The following is a 27,104-nucleotide window of genomic DNA, read 5'->3' as shown; positions in this document are numbered from 1 at the left end:
GGCTAGAAATGAGGCAACATGTATTCATGCAATGAAATATAGCAGTCACGCTTATAATATTGACTGAAATGAGTACAAACAATATTACGTGAAAATGTTAAGTTGCAAAAACAGTGACATATGTTGTTTATGGATACAGATCTATGTGGTGACATGTAAAATCCAACATGATAAAAATAACCACCTGATTTAGAATGGTGGTAATCCTTGGAAGGAGAGGGAGGAGGGGAAATGGATAAGGGGAGGCAACTCTATCTGTAATGTTTATTTCTTCGAAATAAAGGGGAGGATAAAAATACCATTAGTATTTGACCAAACTATTTGTGGACACACAGGTGTTTGTTAGTTTTTCACACCTTTTTTTTTTTTTTACAGACATGACATTCTATAAAACCAGACTAAAATCAGATTGAAAAAATGTTTTATTACTCTCAAAACTAATTTCTTATCACTAAAATGACTTCTGTGGCCAATAGGAGTTTCTGTAACACTCAGGAAAATCTTAGACTGATTTCCGCATCAGCATTGTTGCTAAGGATTTTACATGCACTTGCTAAAAACATCAGCCAATAAACATTGTGTCAAGTTTTTGTGTCCAGAACTCAAAGCTGTGGTTAAAAACTATAACCACTGAGACAGCAAAATCGTCAAAAACATGCTGAAATTTCTGCTTGACTTACCCAATTTCCTGTTGAATCATAATTTTTATATTTAGCAAACTGTGAACCTAGATGAAAGTGCTTTCTAAAATATTAGGTTGTTGCCCAAGACTGAGGCAAACTTTACTTAGTTTTTGTAGATTTTCAGGAGTAATCACAGGATTCCATGCTCCAGTTGCTGGAGTGGAGAGTGGTTTAGTTATATAAAATGGGATTTCTGCAGAAAGCAGCGTTGGAGGGGGTGCCTGAGTGGGTGGAGACGTGGAAAGGTCATGGCTGGACACAGCCACTTGCCATGCAGTTCTTGGCAGAGGGTTGAAAGGGAACCCTTACGCCACAGTGTCTAGCTGACTTCTGCTCTGAGAAGGAACAATCTTAGAACCATTCAGAAGGGCCTGTAAGGGCCTTTCCTTTGCCAAGGTTAAATAAGTGCTCTATGATTTCTGGCTCACCCCTGTAATTTCACTTTTCCCGGGGTGAGTGCATTATTGATTTTGTTTGCCTTAAGAAACAGATTGATAATCATTGTTCCTCATAGAGCTGTTTATTAAAGTGCATACTGCTTAGAAGGTAAAAATGCTGATTTGAACTTATTGGACTTGGAGTCTGTATTTCTAGTAAATTTTAAGTGTGCTGTAAATATTTGGTGATTAAGTTATTTATCTGACTTACTATCTTCTGGCTTTTCACTTGCCTTGATATATGCTGACCGTATTCACATGTTCTAGACTTGGTCATGTACCTGGGACTATGACTAGCCATGGGTTAGGGTTGCTTGAATATTCAGGTTTACTTTTTGAGTCCATACCTATAATTTATCAAAGTTAGGGTAGACTCATAAAAGTAATGACCCAAAAGACTGAGATGATGGTCTTCCATCCATTATCTGCATTTCTGAAATCCCCAAACTGAAGCTTGGGAAGGCTTGGAAAGCTGAAGTGTTTTTCGGACTCATGTAGTGGCAATGCTTGAGCCCAGCTGATGGGAAGCCAAGAGTCGTCTTTGTTTCGTTCATGTGAATTTGCACGAACCCTGCCGCAGGGTGCCGCCCCAGAAGACCCTACTCGGGGTGCTGTGTGTGTTACATGCTGTGTGTGTTACATAGCATGTGCACCCTATTGCCTCATTAAAATCCAAATTTTTTGGATTCCCTAACCACATCTGGTCCAAAGGCTTTGGCTAAGGGATTGTGAACCTGTTCTGATATGGACTGACGTTGTCCTAAAGACAAGGCACCCATGCATTTCATGAATTCTTCCTTATGCGTTAGACAAATGATGGGAAACTTTGCTATTAAAACTACAGACAGCACACCTATACTACTGAATTACAGCTTTGTCGATACCCTCTCTGTCTACTTTTTCTGCTCAAGGGCTCCTCAAGCCTAGTGTGCCTGGACCCCTTTTGGTGCCAGGGAGGTTTGAGAAAAGGTAAACCTGGACTCACTGCCCCCTGAGTCCGGGGGGGGTGATTTTTCTAATGTGGAGGGTTAGAGGGGGGCCCATGCACTGGAGAGGATGGATAAATCGCATAGCTTTCCTGCTTCTCCTGGGTGATATCATCACCATATACTTGGGAAGTTTAATACATATTTTATGTTTTTTTTCCTTTTCAAGAGTAGCACAAATGAATGAGAGGTTTTGGAAAATGTGGAGCGCATAAAATAAATTAATAACCCATAATCCCAGTACTCGGAGATGACCATCGTTACCCCATTTTATAGAGGGAAAGTGATGCAACTTGCCCACAGTCGACCAACAGAGCTAGGATTCAAACCCACACAGTGGGGGCGCCTTGGGTGGCTCAGTGGGTTAAGCCGCTGCCTTCGGCTCGGGTCATGATCTCAGGGTCCTGGGATCGAGTCCCGCATCGGGCTCTCTGCTCGGCAGGGAGCCTGCTTCCTCCTCTCTCTCTCTCTGCCTCTCTGCCTACTTGTGATCTCTATCTGTCAAATAAATAAATAAAATCTTAAAAAAAAAAAAAAAGAAAAAGAAAAAAAAAACAAACCCACACAGTGACTTTAGAACCTTAGAACTTAGGACTCTAGAACTTTTTTTTTTTTTTAGGACTCTAGAACTCTTAATGGGCCTCCCTAGTCAGCCAGTTTTCACCCCGGCCCCCGCCCCAAGTTAAAATAACCTAAAAATCTGTAGGCCATATGCCTTTTCATTGTTCTCACTCTCTTCCCCTCTTTCTATGAAACTCTGATTTTCCCTATTATTTCTAACTCTTTGGGGGACATTTTGGGATCTAGGCACCCATGGTGGGCATTTGATTGATTGGTATCAGGTCTACTCTGAGCAGGTACAGACTCTGAACCAGTATAGACTGGGCACCATGAGAGGGCCTTATGGGGAGGGAGAGAGGGAGCGGGAGGGAGAAGGGAAACTGAGGAATGTGTCTTTAGCATTGCTCCTGAGGAATGTGTCTTTGGCATTGCTCCGCACTGGGGTGGGGGTAGGAGGGACTCTCCGGCTACACAGTCTGTGCTTTAGATAGTGGGGTATTTCCTGTGTGAAATGTCATCGTGATTTGCAGTTTCTAATACGATTCACACTGCCTTCCAAAGTCACCTCTCAGTTTACTGATTCTGCTGTGGGGTGGAATAGCATAGAGGTCAAGAGCAAGGGCTATGGCTCTGTATGACCTTGGGCAGGTAGCTTAATGCCCCTGAACCCCACTTTCTTCATCTGGAAAACGGAGACAATTTGAGGACCTCCTCATTATGCTATGAAAGTGAAGTAGAGGCACGTGGCCTCTTACGGCGCCCAGCCAGTGGCAACCATCCCTCTTCTAGGACCCACGACGTTCCGGGGCAGCATCTAATCTCATTGATTCAGTGGTATCGTGCCACCGGATGAACGTCAAACAGCGGTGGCCTGTTGTTTTTTAATCAGGAAAATGAAATTCGCATTTATTGAGTGTTACAAGAAGCCAGACACTGGGAACTGAGCTTTACCTATATCATGTCTTTTAATTCTCGGAGCCCCACAGGCAAAGATTTTCATCTCTGTTTCACTGATGAGGCTCAGAAAGGGTAAGAAGCCAGACCCCTGGGCAACCAAGGCATCTATACCGACGCTGCGATTCGGACTGAGGTTCACAAATTCACTTGGCGCTGATGACAATGGCCTTGAAGTCACGTGTCCATTTCATTTCCTATAGGAAAGAAACCCTCTCTGCCAGCCTTCCTTTTAGAAAAGTTTTCATTGAATGTTTTCAGAATCCTTATTCTTTACATATCTATAGTTTCCTATTTATTCCACGTTACCGAGTAGTAAGCTTAAATAAAAAATAACTCCAACTCTTTGCCTTATGGGGGCACCTGGCTGGCTCAGTCAGTGGAGCATGCGACCCTTGATCTTGGGGTCATGGGTTCATGGTCTGCATTGGGTGTAGAGCCTACTTAAAAAAAAACAAAAACAATCATTTGTCTTATGACAAAAATTCTAACACTTACAAAGCTTAAGACATCATGCAGTGTCCTAAGGAGAGTTTAAAGTTCTGATTTCTTTACATGACCTTACCTTATTTTGATGGGGGGTGATTTGATTAAAAGACAGTGGTTCTAACTGGAATTAGTTGGGCTTAGGGGGCAAGGTATAATTTAATTCCAGAGCTGATTAATTTTGGTGATGAATAACAAAGACTTGAGGTACTCCTGGTGTACCTCCTTGTTCATTGCTTTCTCCTGATCTGGATTTCTTTTGCAGCCTCAAAAGCTGACATGCAAGAAAAGGAGACAGAAATAGAAGTAGATGAAGTCTTTTGGAATACCAGGATCGCACCGATTTTGCACCAATTAGAAAAGGGTAACACAAAAAGTTTTTGTTTTAAATTGAGAATATCTGTGCTTATATCTATATTCTCCATTGCCCTGATATTTTTAGTACACTTTGACTACCATTTCTGCAAACGTGTTCAGAAACAAATGAAGTTATCTCTATATTCACCCACTAATGTACATAAGAAATACAGGTGAACCAGATTTTAGTGAGTAAAAATTACACTTTAAATTCAGGAGGAGAGCCTACTTCTAAAACTCCCCATGGAATACATATTAACTATCACCTTCTGTCCGCTCAAGAAAATGTTGGTTTGAGCTCTCTGGGGTGGCAGTTAATACATGAAAGTGAAAGATTAAAACAGACTTCAGGCCCCTGAAACTTTGACTAAGTCTCATGGACTGGCATGCTTGGGCAGTGTGCCCATGGTTTTCTAGATCTAAATGCATGTGTCCTACTCTCCTAAGGTTACCACAGCTCAAGATCCCAGTGGATGACTTTTCTCCTTCTGGAGTTCCTGATTTCCACCCTCAGCTCCACTTGGGGCCCTTTATTTTAGGAGACGTGTGCAAAAACTAGTGAGGAGAGCAGTCAGTCTGAACAAAGGTTCAAAAGGAGAACATGCTAGCGGAGGAAGGCCTGCAACACGGAGGCCTGGGCCAGAGGAAGTCTTCAGTCTGAAGGACTTTAAGAGAGCTCTGGGGACACCAGCAGAGAAAAGGGAACTGGAGTTTGGGATCTGAAATGTGGATGAATCTCCCTTCTCAGAGGATTGGGGGCCCTGAAGCATGGCATCTCTCCCATCAACTTAAGAACAGTGAATGGTGGCAGGACTGGGTTTACTTGAGCTTTTGAGGCTCTTTCTTGTTTTCCTTTGTATTTTGACATAATTTCAGACTTAGAGGAAAGTGTCAAGGGTAGTACAAAGAAACCCTGTATGCCCTTCCCTCAGATTCCCCAAATATTAATCTTTTACCACATTTGCTTCGTTATTCCCTCTCTCTCTTCCTCTTGCTCTCATTTTCTCTGTAGCCCCCAACACACACACACACACACACACACACACACACACTCCATACATAAACATTGTTTTTTTTTCCTCTTTTGACCATTTAAGAACAAATTGCCAAGTGATGTCCCATACCCCTAGTACTCTAACATATATTTCAAGACACAAGGACATTCTGTTGCATATCTGGATACTACCATACCATACTACACAAACCTTATTGAGTTTTGCCAGTTATCCTAATAATTCCTTTTATATAAAAAGAAAGTCCTGGATCACAAGTTCAAATTATTTGTCCTCTTTTCATGATCTTGACACAGTTGAGGAATACAGGCCAGTTCTTTTATGGACTGCCCCCACAAAGGAGTTTGGCCTGGTATTTTCTCACACTTAGACCGGGATGAGGCATTCGGGGCAGGTACATGGCAGGCGTGGTGCTGTGTCCTTCTCAGTGCGTCCTAGCGGTAGGCTCGTGATGCTCATCTGGTCTCTTACTGGGGGGTGGGAATTTCAATCACTTGCGGAAGGTGGTGCCCAGTTTTTCCACTCTAAAGTTACTATTTTCCTCTTTGTAATTAATAAGTATCTTATGGGGAGCCACAACTTTGCGGCTACATTGCTTTCTATGACTTCTCCAACTTTTACCCACTAGCTTTAGTCCCCTGAGAATCTTGAAAGCTCTTAAGTTCAAGTTATCTTTCAAGGCTCTATAGTCTTTACAACAAGCCAATTGGCATAAAGAGTTAATTTGATCAACAGTTTAAAATCTGACCCATGAAACTTCCTTTTTTAGTTTCTTTTAAACTAAGGCAGCTACTCCTCATTGAACCCACCAGGCTGAAGAGTTTGCAGGGGGAAGTGTTAGAAAAATGTCTTGAGATCTCCCCATGGCCAGAGAGTGGCCCACAGCCTGAACTTGGGGTTTGTGAAGAAACTGCCAGGAACAGAAGAATAAAACAACAAAACAAAAGTGTTCTTACAATAGAGCTCAGGTTTTTCCTTTTATTTAAAGTGAGTCTAAGTCATTTCCCAAAAATTCATTTATTTAAGTGCATAACCGAAAGCCATTGAAGGTTACCAAGCTATTGAGGTTTAACATTTTTTCTTAGATGTTATTGTTGAAAAGAGCTAAAAATGGCCTGAGTCATTTCCTTCTTCAGGCGCACACTTCCTCTATGTGGGCTTTTAAGAGCACATTATGGTATTTATTTAAGATTGGTTTCCTAATTTTAAGTTTTGTGATGGGCTCTATCAGATAATATTTTTCAACTGAATATCTCAGACTTAGATTCTTAGATTTCCCCTCAGGTTCCGCTTTGTGTGCTTGTTTTCTTCTTCATATGCCTACTGGGATGGATACCACATTCAAAGATGGCTGTCCTCAGAATTCTCACCATAAAATAAAATGTTCTAGGATTCTCCCATTTCCCAACTACAGTCTTCTTATCCTCCTCTCTTGTAATAACCACCTGCAAGTAATAGGGGCTGAGGTGACACTGGTGAGATTTCTGTTCCCTTGGAACCCTCTTTTCCCAGATAATGAGCGTTGTTCTCACAGAAAAATATGGATCATTGTTTTTGTCACCAGATACATTAGAAAACAAGTATTTATTAAACTATGTTATAGGTTGTCAGTACAGTATTCTCACTGAACCATGTTCTGGTGATACAAAGATAAAAAGATAAGATTTCTCCTCACGTAGCGTGACGTCTGGGCGAGGGCACTGGACATGGAACACGGCATACATACATATGTAAGGAAAAACACAGTACGAAGTAATGTTCATGGAATGTGGCAAGGTACATCTTTTCTGGAGGAGCCAGAATGTAAACAAAGCCTTGATGGACCCAAATCGGTAGGAATGAAGGAGAGGAGAACATTCTGGGCCAGTGGAACTACGCCCCAGAGGGCTGGAGGTGGAGACCCTGTGGTGTGCTTCCCTGAGACTGAAGGGAGGTAGAGGGTGTTTGGGGAGTAAAGCAGGCCACCTGGGATCGGTACGGTTCTATTCTTTAATACACTCTTTGAAAGACTGTGTGTTCTAGATAAGCCAACTGATGAGTAAATAAGTCAACATGTAGGAGGTAGATAAAAAAAAAAAAACAGGTATATGGAAACTGCAAGAGAAGGGAAAAAACATAGTTCAGGAATTTGAAGATGACTGGGGAAATAATTAGGGGGTTTTACTTACACTGTGTTTGACACACTTGAAGACTTGACCTTAATTAGTAAGTGCCGCTTTACTCTCTTTGCTCTGACAGAAGAAAACATTGAAACGATTTGTGCTGCTTGCACACAACTTCATCACGCTTTAGAGGAAGGAAACATGCTTGGAAATAAATTTAAGAGAAGAAGTGTTCTCCTGAAGACCCTGTATAAACTAGTTGATATTGGTTCAGACTTGCTCAGCCTTAAACTTGCAAAAATTATTCTAGCAGTAAGTTTTTCTTTCCTCTGGTCTAGTAGACTGTAGCACATAAAAGTTCTATCTAATGCTTTATTTGTAAGTCTTACAGAGATCAGAAATGCATTGTGTTCATTTAGAATCTTGAAAAAAAAATCAGGGTAATAAATTGCCATCTCCGAATTTGACTAGGAACGCTGTCTGAGGCTGAGGTCGTGGAAAATGTTCAAATAAGCTCTTATATTTGGACTGTGGGTAGGTTTAAAAAAAAAAAAAAGGTGACAATAGGCAAACACATTCAAAACAGTTTCTCAAGTAACTTGACTGGAGATCGGTATCAGGGAACCCAAGCTTGTGGTTTCTGCCCTACGGTTTCTGCCGGGTCCTTGATTCTGCTCCATGATTTAATAAATAACCGAGGATACCCTGGACCGTGGGCACACTGGCCAGGTGCCTTATGAACCAGTGTGAAACGGAGAAGCAGCTGCTTGTGGTCATGGGAAGGCGGTAACAGAAGGCTCCCGGGACGTGTTAGAAGAAAAAGCCAGACACCAAATAAAAGTCTGGATAAGCTCTGTCTCGGACAAAATGATACCATTGTTTGAGGGGAACACTTTGTTGTCATAGCCATAAGCAGTTGGAAACAAAAGATAAGACAGAGTTATTAGAGAACCTTCTAAAGAGCCGCTACAACAAATGAATGAAGCTTTGTTTACCTGGTTTCATAAAAGTAAAAGCTATTATGTTAACACCCATAATTCATATAATTTAAAATCCAAAAGTACACAGGGAAGGTAAGTGTTGGCATACTTACTAAGAGCTCAGTAAGAATGCCCAGCATTCCTTATTTTGATGTCTTTCATGAAAGGAAAATATCCTGACTATATACTCCATGTAATTTTGGGGGAGAAGCTACACCTTTACTGAGCTATCATCACAAACTGGTCACCCTCTTCTAAAACACTGTGATATGATATATGACTCAGAAAGCAATACTTCTTTGAAATGGTGATTTGAGATGTATTTTGATCCCCTCACTGGGGGTAACTGATCGGTTAGCTTTATTGAAACAAAAAAGAGCAGAAGCCACAGAGATCACTGAAGTTAAAAGCTGTAGGTAGACTTAACGTTAACTAACTGGAATTTAAATAAAACTTAAAAAAGAATTAAAAAGTTGACGGGTAGGGACGCCTGGGTGGCGCAGTTGGTTGGACGACTGCCTTCGGCTCAGGGCGTGATCCTGGAGTCCCGGGATCGAGTCCCACATCAGGCTCCCAGCTCCATGGGGAGTCTGCTTCGCTCTCTGACCTTCTCCTCACTCATGCTCTCTCTCACTGTCTCTGTCTCAAATAAATAAATAAAATCTTTAAAAAAAAAAAAAAAGTTGACGGGTAAATGTGTGCTTGCCCCATTTCCTCTCTGGCCCTGGATTTGGGGTGCCCCCCTAGGCCCAGGAGAGCCCCTGTGAGAGTCTGGAAGTTTCTACCAGCATAGCTACCCTGGGGAGACCGAAGCTTTAAGCTGCTGAGCAATCCATTATTTTTGGTTTTTCATCTGGATCCCAGACATTTTGCTCCCTACCAAGCCAAAAAATTGATAAATGAGACAGAGAAGGAAAATGTCATGAATTCATCAGTGCTTTCCCGAGAAAATATAATTTTGGCTATTAAAGGTACCATTCAAATTAATTAGATATATGATACTATTTAACTATTTTAGGGTAAAAGGCTAGGTCATCTCCCAAACAGTGATCCCATCCTGAACTCAGTTTGATTAGATAAAGCTCTCTGTGTGGCGTTGACTGCCTTGCAGAATCAGGGGTGATTTTGAGTGGGCTACACTCCAGAGTGCAGACATGGGCAGGCTGTCCGTTCTGATTAGCTACAGAATCAGGTCAGGAAGGATCTTCAAGGCCATCCAGCCCAACTTCCCACTTGCTACCTGAATCTTCCCTTAATGTTCCAAGCAAGACATTGTTTTGCATAGGCCTTGGTGATGGAATTCTATATAAGTTTTAGAAAGACCATATCATAAAAAGTTAAAAGAAAAGCTAACTAACAAAATATATATATATATTTATATATATTTTTTTATATTATATATTATAACATATAATATATATGTTATATGGAACTAAGGTGTTTTTAATATTTTCTCTAGTTTCTGCCAATACTACCAGTTTAGTATTAAAGTTCAGACATTTAAAATTATTTATAGTTAAGGGGCACTTCGGTGGCCCAGTCAGTTGATCTTCACGATCACGGTCACAATCCCGGAATCCTGAGATCGAATCCCATATCCGGCTCTCTGCTCAGCGGGGAGTCTGCTTCTCCCTCTCCCTCTGTAGCTCCCCCTGCTTGTGCTCTCTCTCTCTCTCTCTCTGTGTCAAATAAATAGATTAAATCTTTTTAAAAAAATTTTTTATAGTTAAAAACATTCAGGGAGTATATCAGTTCTTCTGCTTTCTTGCATTTTTTTGGTTACGTTAGTTGGAGGTTTTGCCAGACAGCCATATAATTTTTAACTTTGTGTCAAAGGATCTTACAAAAATGTATCAGTCTGTATTAAGAATTTTTTTAAGTATAAACATATATGCAATGAATGCAACTATATATTCAGGAGGGGGGAAAAAATCTAGTACTCTAGGTAGGGGGTAAAAAGAAAACAGAAAAGAAACCCCACCAGTCTGTCAAGAGTGATAATATATAGTAGTAGTAGTGTAAGTGTTCTTAAACTTTTCTTTAATTTTCCAAATTTTCTTGGAATAGAAAAGACTGCTATTTTTAATGTAAGAAGTAAACTACCCCAGTACAAGAACATACTCTGTGCCAGGGACTCTTGATGCTGGGAATACAAGTGAATAAAATTCCCTGTCTTCCCTCCTGGCACTGTATATAGCAGGAGAGGCTGTGAAAATGCAGAGAAATGGCAGGGGTAGGGGTGGGGTGGGAAGGGATGAGGGGTGGGGAGCTGGGGCCAGCACGTTGCTGAGAGCAGGACATGAAGCACAGGGCAAGGAATGGTCTGGGTGTGAGGAAGGGCTCTTCTATGTAAGGTTGTCCATGTTCCTTGCATGTGACTTAGTATCTTACTATATTTTCATGTCTCAGAGTCGTAATTTTATAGTTACCAAAAGAGAAGGTGTAGGAATGTGCTTTGGATGTAAACTGACCTTATAGCAGGCTTGGAAATCGTCGGGTTTTTGTTTGTTTGATCTTTAATGAAAACCCGGACGTGAGTTGTTGTCATTTTCCCTTCGTCACTTTTTACTAAAAATAGACGACTTGGGCAGAGATTGAGGTTAGTTGTCGTCATTCATTTCTTCAACACGTTTTATTAAGCACAGAACATGTGCTACATTTCACACACACACACACACACACACACACACACATACACACACACACACACACACAGGCTCACAGTATAGCAGAAGATGGTTAACTGATTAAATATATTCTCAAGTATTAAGAACAACATCTATTTCCATTGATAGAGAATTTATTTCCACTCTCTTTAGTCAGCTCATCTTCTGGGTTTTTATTTTATTTTATTTTTAAGATTTTATTTATTTGACAGAGAGAGACACAGCAAGAGAGGGAACACAAGCAGGGGGAGTGGGAGAGGGAGAAGGAGACTCCCCACTGAGCAGGGAAACGATGCTCCGCGGAGCTCGATCCCAGGACTCTGGAATCCTGACCTGAGCTGAAGGCAGGCGCTTAAGGAATGAGCCACCCAGGTGCCCCTATCTTCTGGGTTTTTAAATAATTTTTTTGAACCCCTTAAGCATTCCATTTTTTTTTTCCTAATTCCCATTTCCTTTTCCCTCCTGAGAACAGAAGGAGTGGCCATCCTGCCACATGTAACAGTTTCCGATGCTTCGCCAAGAGTCTCAGACTTGCACAAGCCCTGATCTCCAGGGAGTTGGCTGAAGTGCAGATTCTGATCCAGCAGAGCTATCTGGGGCCCGAGAGTCTGCATTTCTAATACTTACAGAGACTCCCCAGGTGCAAAACGGAAAGAACTCCTAGTTTTCGGGGTTGCTCTGAGATAACCTGTCCAGGGCCCAAAGCAGGGAGGCAGATGGACACTGCTGTGTGGGAAAAGCTTCCCTCCCTCTGCCCCTTGGCTCCAGGCTGACGGCGCTCACCCTCGAATCTCCTACAGCGAACAGCCCTGTGCCTGGTCCGCAGCAGGAGTGCAGTAATATTTGTGGATCAAACACACAATGAATCTTTTTTTTTTTTTTAAGATTTTATTTATTTATTTGACAGACAAAGATCACAAGTAGGCAGAGAGGCAGGCAGAGAGAGAGAGGAGGAAGCAGGCTCCCTGCTGAGCAGAGATCCCGATGAGGGGCTCGGTCCCAGGACCCTGGGACCATGACTCCAGCTGAAGGCAGAGGCTTTAACCCACTGAGCCCCCCAGGACGCCCCCACAATGAAACTTTAAGAACAAATTCCGTTCTTTTTGTTTTTTTAAACTAACTGGAATGTCATTAATAAACAATATTGAAGGTAATTTTGAAGATGCTTTTTAATGATAAAATAATGACCCATAAGATATACTTATTTGTTCGGATGACCTCATTCCTATAAACATATTTTACATTCTTGCGATGAGGGCTTATAATATTTCCATCTTACAATAAGTTATAAATGTCTTTTTAAATTTATTATTTATTTATTTATTTTAAAGATTTTATTTATTTATTTGACAGACAAAGATCACAAGTAGGCAGAGAAGCAGGCAGAGAGAGGAGGAAGCAGGCTCCCCGCTTGAGCAGAGATCTCGATGCGGGGCTCGATCCCAGGAAGCTGGGATCACGACCTGAGCCGAAGGCAGGGGCTTTAACCCACTGAGCCACTCAGGTGCCCCTAAATGTCTTTTTTTAAAACATGGTATTCATAGTTACACTTTCTGGGACTGCTTGATACAAATGGTATTGTTCCACAATTCATTAAATTATTCCCTAATAAGGAACACTGAGGATATTTTTAAATTTTACTACTTTAGATAAATAATACAGCGAATTGAGACTCTTTGATGTAGTTAATCCCCCTCTACTGTGTCTTTTTTTTAAAAGTATGCTTCCTTATTGTCCCTGTGTTTAATGTACTTGACTATTTTTGTCTGATTTAGAAGGTAATTTTAAATTTTGAACACTATTTGCCATTATCTCACAGCATTCCAGATATAGTCTGAAAAATGAATATATATGTATTATCTAATAAAAAATTAGTTTTTGGGGTTCTTTTTATACAAATAATAAAGAGAATCATACCTTCCCCCTTTCTTTACTTTCCTTCAGCCCTACTAGGTTAGTCTAAGTTAGTCTAAGTTCTAAGTTAGTCTAATCTAAAATTTTGGTATCCGTCTTCCTTTACTCTTGTGTGTTAGAGCAATTACTCTGCTTAATTAAAGTTGTCAACATCCTCCCCCCTTTTATCCTCATATACTCTTTAGAAAGTAACTAATAATCTCATGTATAAGGATAAGACTTTATGAAGCAAAAAATAAATGCTTATCAGTGAATGTGCATACCCCAAAGATCATTTATACTGTATTTACCATGATTTAATGAAATACTATAGATGGCAAATGCTGAGCCTAACCTTAGATTTGTTCTTTATGGTTTGTGTTTGTTTGTTTGTTTTTTAAAGATTTTATTTATTTATTTGACAGCGATCACAAGTAGGCAGAGAGGCAGGCAAAGAGAGAGGAGGAAGCAGGCTCTCCACCAAGCAGAGAGCCCAATGCAGGACTCTATTCCAAGACACAGGGATCATGACCCGAGCCAAAGGCAGAGGCTTTAACCCACTGAGCCACCCAGGCTCCCCTTCTTTATGTTTTAAAAAATACCCTGGAGCACTTTTAAAATAGGTATTTGTGATAAAAAAAAAATATGATGGCACGTCTTTATTTCCCTCTGCAATAAAAATGTTTTCTTTCTCTGCAGCTTAAAGTGAGTAGAAAGAATCTTCTTAATGTCTGCAAACTTATATTTAAAATCAGCAGGAGTGAGAAGAATGACTCTCTGTTTGAGAATGATGGCATTCTCGGTGAGCATCATTCAGCGCATGGGGCCCTTGAGTATGAGTGAGAAGTTTTGGGAGTGAAGTTGTCATTAATGGTGCCTAGAATATTTAATTTTCTCCTAATATCCAGAAGTTATGTGATGCCTAGTTTTGCTCTGTCCTTCTCTGTGTTTTCCACATTCTGTTTAATGTGTATCTTCGGAGCCAAGGATTGTTGGCTGTTTTACTTTTTATTTTTTTAAAATATTTTATTTATTTATTTGACAGAGATCACAAGTAGGCAGAGAGGCAGGCAGAGAGAGAGGGAAGCAGGCCCCCTGCTGAGCAGAGAGCCCGACTCGGGGCTCCATCCCAGGACCCTGGGATCATGACCTGAGCTGAAGGCAGAGGCTTTAACCCACTGAGCCACCCAGGTGCCCCTGGCTGTTTGTTTTAAATGCCTGTAGTAACATTATGTGACTTTAGCAAGTGTTCCCTACTTAAAAATCCATTTCCTGGTCTCAGATCGATTATCAGACAAAATACATATGATGGTATTTGACTTAATTGAAATTTGGGGGCTTTTGATGGAGTAGGAGTGACTCAAACTTGGAAGACAAACTGGAAGACGCTGTTGTAGACGTTTGACATCAGAGTGTCTCCAATGTATTTCAGATCTATAGAGAAATTTGATTACATGCTGCCTTCCTAACTAATACTGTTTGAGTCTTGGTACACCCTTAAATAATTAAGATGCTCAAATAGTTACCTCAATAGAAATCTTTTATGAATTCGCATTGCTGATCTAAGGCAAGGCAGCAACAAGGAAAATGCCCTGAGTTCTTTTTTCTTTTTTTTTTTTTTTGTGACCTAGGATGAATGATCTCTTTTTTTGACGCCAGCAGACAGGGACAAAGAAAGATTCTGACAAATGATCACACTGACATTAATAAAATTAAATGGGAAAGAGGCATGATCAACCTTATCAGAATTGCCTGGGTTGTTACCCCTAAAATCTAGTAGTTGTAGCTATTCAGATGGATGTTTTTAAGTTGTCTCCAGAACCAGGTGGATGTTGTCTTAGAAGTATCGCTTTCTGTGGTGATTGAGATTTCTTAAAAGACCCTGTTTTGATTAATTTCCCATTCACACAGCAACCAGTATGTCCTCAAAAGTTTGCTGGAATTTAACTCTTGGGTGGCTCAGTTGGTTAAGCATCTGCCTTCGGCTCAGGTCATGATTCCAGGGTTCCGGGATCGAGTCCCACGTTGGGCTTCCTGCTCAGCAGGGAAACTGCTTCTCCCACTGCCTTTTACCCTGCTCGTTCTCGCTCTTGCTTGCTCCCTCTCTCAAGTAAATAAATAAAATGTTTTAAAAAGAAAAAGGAAAAAAAAGAAAGTTCACTCCTAAATTATCTCAACTATCAATTATTCTATAATAACTCAACTTTTTTATAACTAAAAATAAAGGTTGGTAAATATTAGCAAGAAGTGGCATTTTGATTAAAAGAAGGTGTTCTTATTTATAGATTAATATTCCCATCCTTTTGCTGTCATTATGATTACAGAGATTTGTCTCTGCTGCAGATAAGCTTACCTCTTCATCCCACAAGAATAACACTTAACAATCATTTGAATGTAATATTGACCAACATTTTACAAATTGTGTTTGACGGTCACACACAAGTGCTTTAAAATAATCTCTCTCCAGTTGTTACACATTTGTAATAATTCATCTTTTTGGCAGAATCATTATTGGAGGTCCTGAGAAGTGAAGAGCTACAGACTAACATGGAAGCTTTCCTATACTGTATGGGGGCTATCAAGTTCATTTCTGGAAATCCACGATTTCTCAATGAAATGATCAGCAAAGGTGCTGTGGAAATATTGATGAATTTGATCAAGCAGATAAACGACGACACCAAGAAATGTGGCACCTGCTTGCCTAACTCAGGCCACTTACTAGTCCAAGTAAGTATTTTAATTGAAAAGGTTGTATGTGTAAAATGGGTTTTCATGTTCCCTCGTACCCATTATCTGCCAGGTGACTGTAACAGGGAACAGGTGGGCTGTTACCTACAGCCAGGTGGGGGGTACCTAGCATTAGGGATCGAGAGAAGCAGCCATTGCCCCCCCACACCCCATGTGTGTTCCCCCTGGAAAGGCTATTTCATGGCTGTTCACCAAGCATCTCTCTGCACAGCTTCGACATCCATTTCTGCTACTCTGCAGGGGAAGCAGGCCTAGGAGAATAAAAGGAGAGCATCTCTCTGCAAAATGATTTCATGCTATCATCAGAATTTTAACAGGCAGAGTTTTAATCTTTAGAGTTTCAAAGACTGGATATCATTCATGAGGATGGGTAGCCAATGTCATGAATCTTGTGTCTGCCATAAAACGTAGAAGTTAATGACGTTGAGTGGACGGTCGTTGGGGGCTGTGTAGATGACCTTCAGGCCTGAGACTACAGTAATGAAGGTAGCAAAACTAGGTACATTTAATATGACCAGGGGCAAGATGAACAAAATGTGTTCTGTGTTACTTTTATTACTTCTTTTGTGGCAGATTAAATTTCATAGTTAAACTGTTTTCACTGGAGCTGCGTCAGCTCTCATATTCATTTTTAGATGAGATTTTACTTTTTAATAGCATTTGTATGTCAGATAATACCATCTTTGATGTAATAATTCATGAGATTTGAAATGTGCTTGTCAATTAATGAGGATTGATTGAGCACTCAGAGTGCTTGGAGCCTTTGGGAGAGTGTGTTAAAAATTAGATTTAAGACCTGCCTTAAATATGCTTAAAGTGTTTATGGTGATCATTAATTTTGGACTTTGTGGTCTGTCTCTGTTTTGAAAAAAAGATTGGGAAACCCCTTTTAGTTGTGAATGATTCAGAATTCTACTGGATATGCCATCTTGTGTCTATGAAGACTTAGAAGCCTCATTTTCATGCTGCCAGTGGTAGTGAGTTATTCAAAATTTTTCCTCAACGAATATTGTTATTTTGGTTATATACCTATTATATTTACTTACTAAAATGCAAAAAAGTACAAGGAAGAATGTAAAATTCCCTGAAATATTTTTACCCTGAGATAACACACCTCCAACATTTTTATAACCATTCTTCCATTGCATTTTCATGCAAATACATACTCACATATGCATAATTTTATATAATTCTTGATTTTTATCATGGACTGTCTTATTTTTAATAGTTGCTTTGCTTATTTTCCATTATTCTCTTCCTTCCTCATTTCTTCTGTTCTAACCAGTTAGCCCACATTGTTTGCGCTGATGTGCATAGCATCTTTTAGTGCAATCATAGGTTTTCAAAAATGGGATATTCTATGCACTTCTGTGTTCTCATGTACCAATAAACAGTAAGAACCCCTTGTAGATTCATTTTACGTTTTTTAGTGACTGCCGAATATTCTATGATAAGATTATACCTCAGATTCTGAACTGTTCTCCCATTGGGGTGTTCATTCTTTTTCATTTTTACGCAGCAGCTTTTAAAATTCTTGTCTGATTAAAAAAACTCTTTCCAGGAATGCCTGGGTGGCTCAGTTGGTTAAGCAGCTGTCTTCAGCTCAGGTCATGGTCACAGGGTCCTGGGATTGAGTCCCGCATCAGGATCCTGGCTCAGCGGGAAGCCTGCTTCTCCCTCTGCCTGCTGCTCCCCCTGCTTGCTCTCTCTCTCTCTCTCTCTCTCTCTGAAAAATAAATAAAATCTTAAAAAAGCTCTTTCCAACCCATTTATATACATATATAAAAATATATATGTAAATATATAATATATTATAATTTACATTATAATATATAATAAAATACATATAAAAATAAAATAAATATAACTTTATTTTTATATATGTATTTTATTTATTTTTATATTTACATTTATTTATATATTTATAATAAAACATATCATATGTAGAAGTAAGATCATTTGGTATAAAGGAACATTGAGTATTATTGTGACCTAAAATATATCCGGTCCAGAGCTAGGACCTCTGGTATAGCCGTAAGTACAGTCCTATTCCCCATGTTCCTCTCTTTCCTCCCATTTCCCCCCATTCAACATCCTTAAGTGCAAACTGACTCACTGGGTTAAATACCCCTCTCCTTTCCTGACATCCATGTACCCCTCTAGGGGGTGTGACAAGGGATACTGCAGTAACTTCTTCCTCCCTGCCTGCCACCACTCACCAGGCACTGTCCTGGTCTCCAGGCTTGCTCTGAAGCTGCCAAGGGTCTGGCTTGGGCAGCCTGTACGTGCCTGAGGTTTCTCCCTGGGGCACAGTCCAGCAGGAGGAAGGGCCCCTGCCTGAGAACGGGTTCCTACCATGGTCACCAAGCCCCATTTACATCAGCTGTACAGTGTCACTCCGTGTGTGGGGTGTGTGTGTGTGTGTGTATGTGTGTTTACAGACCTGGGGGAGATATCGTTGCAGGGCCCCCTGACTTGGACGTTCCCTCCTCTTTCATGAAATTGAAGAAAAGTTGTTTCGTGTCACATGATGGATGAGATGTAAGCCACGTGTCTTCACGAGAAGAGCAGGTGAAAACCGGCTCCTGTAAGTGTGTGAGGCTGACTGGCTCATCACTAGCCCGCTCGTGGGCACGTGCGACCAAACAGGTCTGGCCACGTGTGGAATTGCTTGTTCACACCAGTTTGTGGAACTCAGTAGCTCTAGTTCGTGAGACATTTGTTTAAAGCAACTTTGTTCAGTAGAAAAAATCAGTTAATTACTGTGGCTATACCAATAAAACATCTATGAGCCGGAGAGCACGTGGCAGGGCCAAAAAGACAAAGACAGGCAACACTGGCCAGTTGTGAGAGCCTCTCTTTCATGACTTTCAACCTGGAGAGCCTCAGTAACTTTAGTGTACTTTCTGGGGACCTCCTCTTACAAAACTGTACACTCCAGCATCTGGGGCAAATGCTAGAGTCACTGTGTTTCCCTAAAGCTGCCCTTTTGGACGTCTGGAAGCTGGAGCCTGAAAGTTGTATCGGGTTTGGGAAACTGGCACAAAGGGAACGAGATAAGGTGTGTTTGGGGCATACTGAGGAGGTAGGTCGGTCCAGAATGGAGGGGTTCCGTGGGAATCTGTGAGATTCATAGGCCACAGCCCTGAGTCTCGAACACCGAGCCGTACAGTGTGGACTTGGAGAAGTCGCTGGAAGTGGGGGTGGGGGGAGGAGGAGGTGCGATCAGAGCGGCAGAAGGATGACTGTGCCTGAGACAGGAAACTGATCACGACCAAAACGTTGAAAAGTGATGGGAGGAGAATGTATCAGGGGTGGGAACAGATTGGAAGGCTAAGATCTCACACACAGTAGCCTCAGTTAAGAAGTGTTGCTAAGTTATTAGATTTGAGGCAGATTATCACAGAGCTAAAGGAATGAGGTCCAGGAATGGGTGTGGAAGAAAAGCTCCTCCACAGCACCTGAGCTAACGCGGCCTACAGGAAAAAATACTGAAGTTTTGAGATTTCTTTCTTTATGTTGTTTCTATGTTAAAGGCTCTCCTTATCACACACACACTTGTGACCTGCAGGGGGCCTTGAGTTTTACACACAACACGCACACACACACACACAATTGTGTGTGTGTTTGTGTTTATCACTGTATGGCCGAAATCAAGAGACATTCATTTCACGGATGATGGGAGAGGGGCTCCTCTGTGCCAAGTGTATCCTGGGTGGTGAGGAAGATAGTGGAGGACAAGACAGCTGCCAGTAGGGGCCTACTCTTTGGAGATTCTTGTGTCCAGATTATGGTATTCTGATGCCTTGTTCTTCTACAAAAGCATGGCATTTCCACAGGTGCATTGATGCCTTAAGTTCTGCCAATCAGATGCGTAATAGCATTTTTTTTTTTTTAGATTTTATTTATTTATTTGAGAGAGAGAGACAGTGAGAGACAGAATGAGCGAGGAGAAGGTCAGAGAGCGAAGCAGACTCCCCATGGAGCTGGGAGCCTGATGCGGGACTCGATCCCGGGACTCCAGGATCACGCCCTGAGCCGGAGGCAGTCGTCCAACCAACTGAGCCACCCAGGCGTCCCGCGTAATAGCATTTTAAGAGGCTGAGTGTTGCTGCTTGGGGGGTCTGAGGGCCACCACCTGCACACCAAGGGGAAGTATTAATACTTCCAGCCTGGAGATATGACTTTGTCTGTAAAATTGCAAGAGTGAAGAAAGTTAAACCGTGCACATTTACTGAATTCTGGAATACTAGAATTTCAGGAGAGCTCCCCAAAACTGGGAGAAAAAGAAAGGCCAAGTAAAACTCAAGGCCCCTTACAGGACACTAAAGGATTGCATCACCCCAGGAGGTGACCGACAGAAGCAGGGATTTGTCAGTGTCCTTCTGGAATGGATTATCAGGAGGTGTCAGGGCTCATCTCTGATTTCTGAGGCTAACATTGGGAAAACGGCTGGAGTCGCCTCCATCAGAAAGTCGGCTGTCGTCTCCTTCATGCCCCGTTCCTGGGAAATGGAGAAGACCTTGTGTATAATTCATCATCACAACCAACCCCTGATTCCGCTGGTGTCTCGTTTGTCCTCTGGTGTTTCGAGAACACCGTGCAGGAAGCTGCTTTACTGTTATTGAAGAAAATCTCAAGATATCACATTTGCAGTTAGGTCATTTATAGATATATAATGTAACTGGTAAGACCCAGATTGTCTTGAACTAACATTCCTATGTTTTTATTCCTTTGTATTCCCAACCTTTCTTCTTTACAGCCTGCCTCATTTGATTTTGAGTTCAATCCTTAGAGAAGTATATTCTTACCCTGCTTCAGATACGTCTTTGAAGTTAGACTGTTTTGCAACACCCAGATACCATGGTTTTGTTTCCCTCCCCACCTCTCCTGCCGGGCTCACTTCTTGAGGTCTGCAACCGTCCCCCAGAGGGTCCTTCTGATCCTAATCTTTCCCCCTCCTTTGCTCAGTACATCTCCCATGTCATCTTCTTCCTTTTTCTAAGAGGACATTTCTCGGTGATGTCGGTCACCCTGGCCCTCGTCACTCCCTGCTCCATTCCTTCACGTTGGCTTGAGTTTGGGGAAAAGGAAAGTGAATTAAACAAAGAGAGATGAGTCAGACATTATGAGCCTAGATGGTTCAGAAAATGATATTATTACCATGAGAAATTAGAGAGTTATACAAGGAACTGATTTGGTGAGAGGAGGAAATTACATAACTAATCTTCATTGAAATCTTGAAGATGCTGGCAGAAGAACCAAGTGGGGTGGTCCGGTAAGTGACTGGAATTAGAGACTAGTGCTTAGCAGACACAGTAAAGCTAAGAACACAGATGTAGGGTCATCTGCATGGAGGCAATAGTTGAAGTCAAGAAAGCAATGCAGCTACTCAAGGGGAGAATATAGAAAGATTATAGAGGAGGGCTGAGAACAGATTCTATGAAATGGCCAAATTTGTGGAATGTGAAAAAAGCAAGTAGCCAGAAAATGAGGAAAGGACAATGTATAGGAGAGCAGAGATCTTAAAAGCACGGATTGGATTGGTCAACTTTGGCTAAGGCTGTGGATGGTTCCCACGGGAAGAGGACTTCTGCTCCTTTGTGTGGAGAAGTGTGAGCAGGCGGGCGGGACGGAGTCATGCTGCCAGTGGTCCACGCTCTCTTCGAAGCTTGCCTGAGTTTTTATCTCTGCATCTTTAAATTAAAAGGTGTTCTGATACAGTTGATTTTTTAAAAGCATTTCTAAGCCTAGCATAAAGTCCCTGCTTTGACTGATCTGAATTTGCTGCTGTATTCTGTGTCCCACTCCTCCTCTACCGCATCTTCAAGAGCCCGATGGTCCATTTGGCTTCTTACCTGCTATTGAGACAGGGCTACCTAGTGAAGAGGGGAAAGGCCAGAGCAGGCCTTTCAGCTCTGCCCCCGGCAGTGCTTCTCAGTCTCTGAGCCTTCCTTCCTTCATCTTTCAACGACCAGCTGAGGGGTGCCTGGGTGGCTCAGTCGGTTGAGCATCTGGTTGGTTTTGGCTCAGGTCATGATCTCAAGGTCATGAGATCAAGCCCCAAGTTGGGTTCTGGGCTCAGTTTGGAGTCTGCTTGAGATTCTCTCCCTCTCCCTGTGCCCCTCCCCCAGCTTGTGCACAGGTACTCTCTCTCTCTACCCCTCAAGTAAGTAAATAAATAAAATCTCTTAATCAAAAATTAAGGACAATCTTTTTTTTTTTTAAGATTTTATTTATTTATTTAACAGAGATAGCACACGCAGGGAGCAGGGGCAGAAGTAGACTTGATCCCAGGACCCTGGGATCATGACCTGAGCTGACTTTACTGAGTCACCCAGGTGCCCAGTAAAGGACCATCTTCATGAGTAGTTTGGAAAATTAAATGAACTGACCTATGAAAGCACTGCAGAATAGGACATGGCCCACAGCTGGTACAAGTTGGCATTCAGCAGAAATTTTTATTAAACAAAGTAAGATCAGAGTTACCAAAACCTGAAGCTTCAAAGAGCCATTTCTTCTTAGGAGAAAAAAAGTTAAGCACAAGAAATTAAGGTGACAGAGTTAGAGGTGAATCTCAAATGTAGGATCTTTTTCATTTTTCTGTCTTTGAGAAGGTATGTGGAGAACCATGCTGAATAGAAATTAAAATTGGAAGGGGGGTGTTGTATCAGCAGCTTGGGATTCTGGGTACTTAATGGAGCCCAAGTCTCAAGATTCTGGGAAAATTTTTTTTAATATTTTATTTATTTATTTGACAGAGATCACAAGCATGCAAAGAGGCAGGCAGAGAGAGAGAGAGGGAAGCAGGCTTCCCGCTGAGCAGAGAGCCTGATGCGGGGCTCAGTCCGAGGACCCTGAGATCATGACCCAAGCTGAAGGCAGAGGCTTTAGCCCACTGAGCCACCCAGGTGCCCCAAGATTCTGGGAAATTTAAGAGATACCTTTGACTAACGTCTGGAGATTCAATGAAGCAGTGATTTACCTTATGTTAGTAATTAACAACTGTACCTAGGTGGTAGGGGTCCTTTAAATCTTGCTTTAGTTACATTTTATAGTTTTAAAATGTAGAGATTAATACATATTTAGGTAGTTAATTATTATGAGTGTGCAGACTTAAGTAGGAAAGTATGTTAACTCCCTTTCTCTGGCTTACCCTTGCCTATGGGAAGCCTACCTCTCAGACCATAAAATCAGAACCAAGGCAATAACTTCTACCTGATGGAACCTTTCTCTGGCTGTTGGAGGAAATAAATTGCATACCTATGAGAGCAAATATTCCCACAGTTAATTTTAAAAAATATTTCTTAAATTCTAATTTTATTGGAGATTTGATGATTAAGCAGAAAAAAAATTAGGGGCACCTGGGTGGCTCAGTTGGTTAAGCATCTGCCTTCAGCTCAGGTCATGATCCCAGGGTCCCAGAATTGAGCCCCGAATCAGCAGAGAGCCTGCTTCTCCGTCTTCCCCTCCCCCTGCTTGTTTTTTTTTTTTCTCTCTCTCTTAAATAAAAAAAAAAATCTTTAAAAAATAAACAAAAAATATTTTTAAAGCATCTTTTTTGAAGATTTTGTTTGAATAGGAAATGAGGTCATTTATTTTCTTGTTGTTTTAATTGCATATACTTTCTAATACAGTGAAATGCACAGATCTTATATGTTTGATGAGTTTTGACAAAAACATACAGCTATGTAATCCACATCCCTATCAAAATGCAGAAGAGTTCTATCACTCCAGAAATTTCCTTCCTCCTCTTTCCAATTAATTCTCACTCTCCTACCCAACAAAGGGAACCATTTTTTTTTTTTTGACCCTTTTACCATAGATAAGCGCTCCCTGTTCTGGAATTTAAAATAAATGGAACATACAGTGTGTGCTTTTTTGTGTCTGGCTTTTTTTTTTTTTTGTAACTTTTATTTTGAACTAAGTATAGGTTCACAAGATGTTGCAAAAATAGTACAGAAAGGTCCTGTGTCCCCATCATCCAGTTTCTCCCAATGGTGACATCTTACATAACTACAGCACATTATTAAAACCAGCAAATTGTACAATGTTGCTGACTAGAGTACTATTTCTGGCTCATTTTGCTTATAGTATATTGTTTTTGAGATGGGATACAACTTTCTTGGTCCCAATCTTTGGTATTGGTTCTTAGGCTTGCTAATTTTGTAATGATACACTTGTTAGTGGGCAGGGGACCGCTATTTGCTACGTAGGAGGCTTCTTTTCTGGAAGGAATAGCGGTATAGTTCTATAGCTAAGAACTTCCTCACCCAGCTAGCATGAGAGAGTAGGCAATCAGAGCTCTGGCTCTTCCTCTCCACTTCTCCTCCCCTTCCTGGGAAGGGCCTATGAACAGGTAACTCATGTTCCCCTTGAACTTTCTAGGGATGGCATATCTAAAGATCTGGGGAGACTCAGACACCCCAGACCTATAATGTAATGCCTTGGGTTTTGAACTTGGAAATAAGAGAGAAACAAAGGCAAATGGGTGGGGGAGAAGATTATCACCACATTGAAAGCTGTAATTTATAGAGAAAGCAGGCTGCCATTCTCAACCTGAACCCCTGGATTAGACATGTCCTGCCCCACCCCGCCCCATCACAAGATGCTTCTGCCCCAGGAGGAGCAAGGGAGAGAACTTATACTCCGCAGTCAGGAAGTGAGGAACGATGGTGGCCAGGAGTATCATGATTAAGAATATCTCTTCACAAGGAGCCTCAAGCATTAGGAAGTACATTTTCCTATGCCTGTTGTAGGGAGAGACATTTTCTTCTTAATTGCTGTCATGACCGTTCAACCTCGTCTCTTAGTTGTAGATGAATTAGTTGTGGCAATAAAGAAATGTCAGTGACTTGAACGTGGAATCGGGGAAAATCGGTGTTAGTACTTGGTAGTTCTCGGTATTATGTTATCTTTCTCAGACTCATTTCCCTCCAGCAGGAGCTGGAGAGTAACGAACAGAGGCAAGTGTGGAAGAGAGTCCCAGAATAGGGCTCTGGGGGTCTGAGGAGGACAGAACCATTTCCTGCGGAAGTAGGACCCCATAGTAGGAAGGTGCCAAATGGGCTCCACGGCCAGGCGCCAAGCATTATATAGGATTATGAGCTAATATTATTTTCATATGCATAGATCTTAACTCCAATAAATTGCTCAGGAATTTAGGGTGCTAGCTTAGGAATTTCCTGGGTACGGTGGCCTCTTGTCATTGATGCCTCTCGTCTCAGCCAGAACTGTATGAACCGTCCATGAGACAATACGAAACTCCTCCGGTTACCACAGAGGCTCTGGTTTGGGCATATATGTGGTCGCACATGGGCACAGATCCAGAAAATGAATGCACTTTTATTAATAGAGGGAGATGGTTTTGCTGAGGTTGGAAAATGGTGTGGCTTTGGTTCTTAAATCATTTGACACTGTTTGCGGTCTCTGGTGGCTGTATTCATTCTTTCACATCATCAGTGGGAAGTGAAGCATTTTGCAGTTGGCAGTGAGGTTGAGATAAAGCTCGAGGGATTTTGGTTATGGATGTTCCAGATGATTGAGAAATAAAGTGAATGCTTTTAGAGACAGCCAAATGGAATGGAGGAGACAACAGACAAGGAATCAGAGCTTAGAATGCCCACCTACCTGGTGACTAGTGGACTTGCTGAGATTCGGTTTCCTCATCTGAAAAGTGGGACTCATAATACCTTTCTTGTGTGCCTCATGGGCCTGATTTAGGGAGCAAATGAGATCAAGTTTACAGGGCAGCTCTATAAACCATAAAGCGGCTCAAATTCTTTCCATAATCACATTCAATGTATAAAAGTAAATAAAACTGAATCCTCATGCTGATTTTGGGAAAGGAAAACATAATAACTTGCAGACTATTGATGGTGCGGTTTTTAATTGCACTATGTTCCAGAGGTTTCTTTGAAAGCTGGTTTTCTGAAATTGGGAAAATGTTCCTCCAAGGAACAATATCATGATTGATGGTGACGTACTTAGGCTAGCCAAAAAAGGCTGCTTAACTTGTAATGCACTGAACTAGGAGTTCTAAGGTGAGCTGTGAACTCGAAGCCCTTAGTGCTCTGGGGCAGCTCTGGTGGCTGAATGCCTTCTAGGGCAGAAGCTGGTGGGCTCCCTGGAGACTGAGGATTCTGATAGAGGAAAAATGCAAAGGGAAGAGAGAGGGCCAGCCACTCTGGAAATGAGCAGTGTGCAGAGGCTCAAATCAACCACTTTGTGCCCATCCTGCCTTGCAGTAGAACATGCCGGAATGGGGCCCCAGCTGCTGGGCTTGTTTTGCCATCCTTAAGTCTCATGATATCAATCAGGAGGGTCTCATATTTTAAGACAACGATTTCTTGCATCTGCTAAGGCTTTTCTTTTCTTTCTTTCTTTCTTTTTTTTTTTTTTTAAGGATTTATTTGCTTATTTGGTAGAGAGAGACAGCAAGAGAAGGAACACAAGCAGGGAGAGTAGGAAAGGGAGAAACAGGGTTCCCATTGAGCAGGGAGCCCGACACAGGGCTGGATCCCAGGACCCTGGGATCATGACCTGAGCCGAAGGCAGACGCTTAATGACTGAGCTGCCCAGACAACCCAGGTTTTTTAATTAATAGTTGAAAACACTATCAGAGATCAATAACTAAATGCCTATAATCAATCTGAAAAAAAACAGATGCTTTTTAATTCTAATTTTGCTATACTAAAATGATGTTTATAAATTATAAAAGCCTTTATGAATTATCTAATCACTTCTCAGTATAATTCTTCCCTTTATAATGCATCTCCCAGTGTTGAGGATGCAGTGAGAACTTTCAACGCTAGGGTTTTTGTCAAACTCTTCAGACATTTTTGCTTAGAAATTCTGATTGAAGATGGGGCCCAGTACCTCTTGTGACCAAGGAATTTGGGGACCCAGAAAGAAGAAGCTGCCTCAGCAAAAAGACAAGCACCATAAAGTTCTAGAGTGTAGGTTGGTCTGTTTTCAGGAGCAGATTAATAACCAGAATCCCACCACAATGCTTCTTTCTTGGCTTATACCGAAAATGAAGGGTGATGCCTCAGACATCATCTAACAGCTGCTAAGAAGCAAGGACACCTAAATTCCCATCAGCCATCTTTGTAGAAGATCAGTTCGGTATTCTCCTTCCTCTTCTTCCCTCTGCTCGCCTCGCTGCCCCCACGCAGTCACGCATTAGGAGATGGGAAGAAAAAGAAACGTGCTTTTTCTTTTCTTTTTTTTTTTTTA

At 41.5% G+C, this 27,104-nt stretch overlaps 1 protein-coding gene across 1 annotated transcript in view; it reads left to right on the top strand.

The window, feature by feature from the left end:
- The window catches only part of ARMC2 (armadillo repeat containing 2), a 111,013-nt gene that overhangs the window by 41,983 nt on the left and 41,926 nt on the right, over positions 1-27,104 (top strand). The window contains exons 7-10 of the mRNA XM_044244526.1: positions 4,373-4,471; positions 7,716-7,891; positions 13,818-13,920; positions 15,622-15,845. Coding sequence (XP_044100461.1) covers positions 4,373-4,471; positions 7,716-7,891; positions 13,818-13,920; positions 15,622-15,845 — 602 coding nt within the window. The remainder of the gene's footprint in view (positions 1-4,372; positions 4,472-7,715; positions 7,892-13,817; positions 13,921-15,621; positions 15,846-27,104) is intronic.

Source organism: Neovison vison, chromosome 1 (genome assembly GCF_020171115.1).
Source record: "Neovison vison isolate M4711 chromosome 1, ASM_NN_V1, whole genome shotgun sequence".
Classification (NCBI taxonomy): domain Eukaryota; kingdom Metazoa; phylum Chordata; class Mammalia; order Carnivora; family Mustelidae; genus Neogale; species Neogale vison.
Note: the sequence above shows the minus strand (reverse complement) of the source record. Positions and strands in the feature narration are given on the sequence as shown.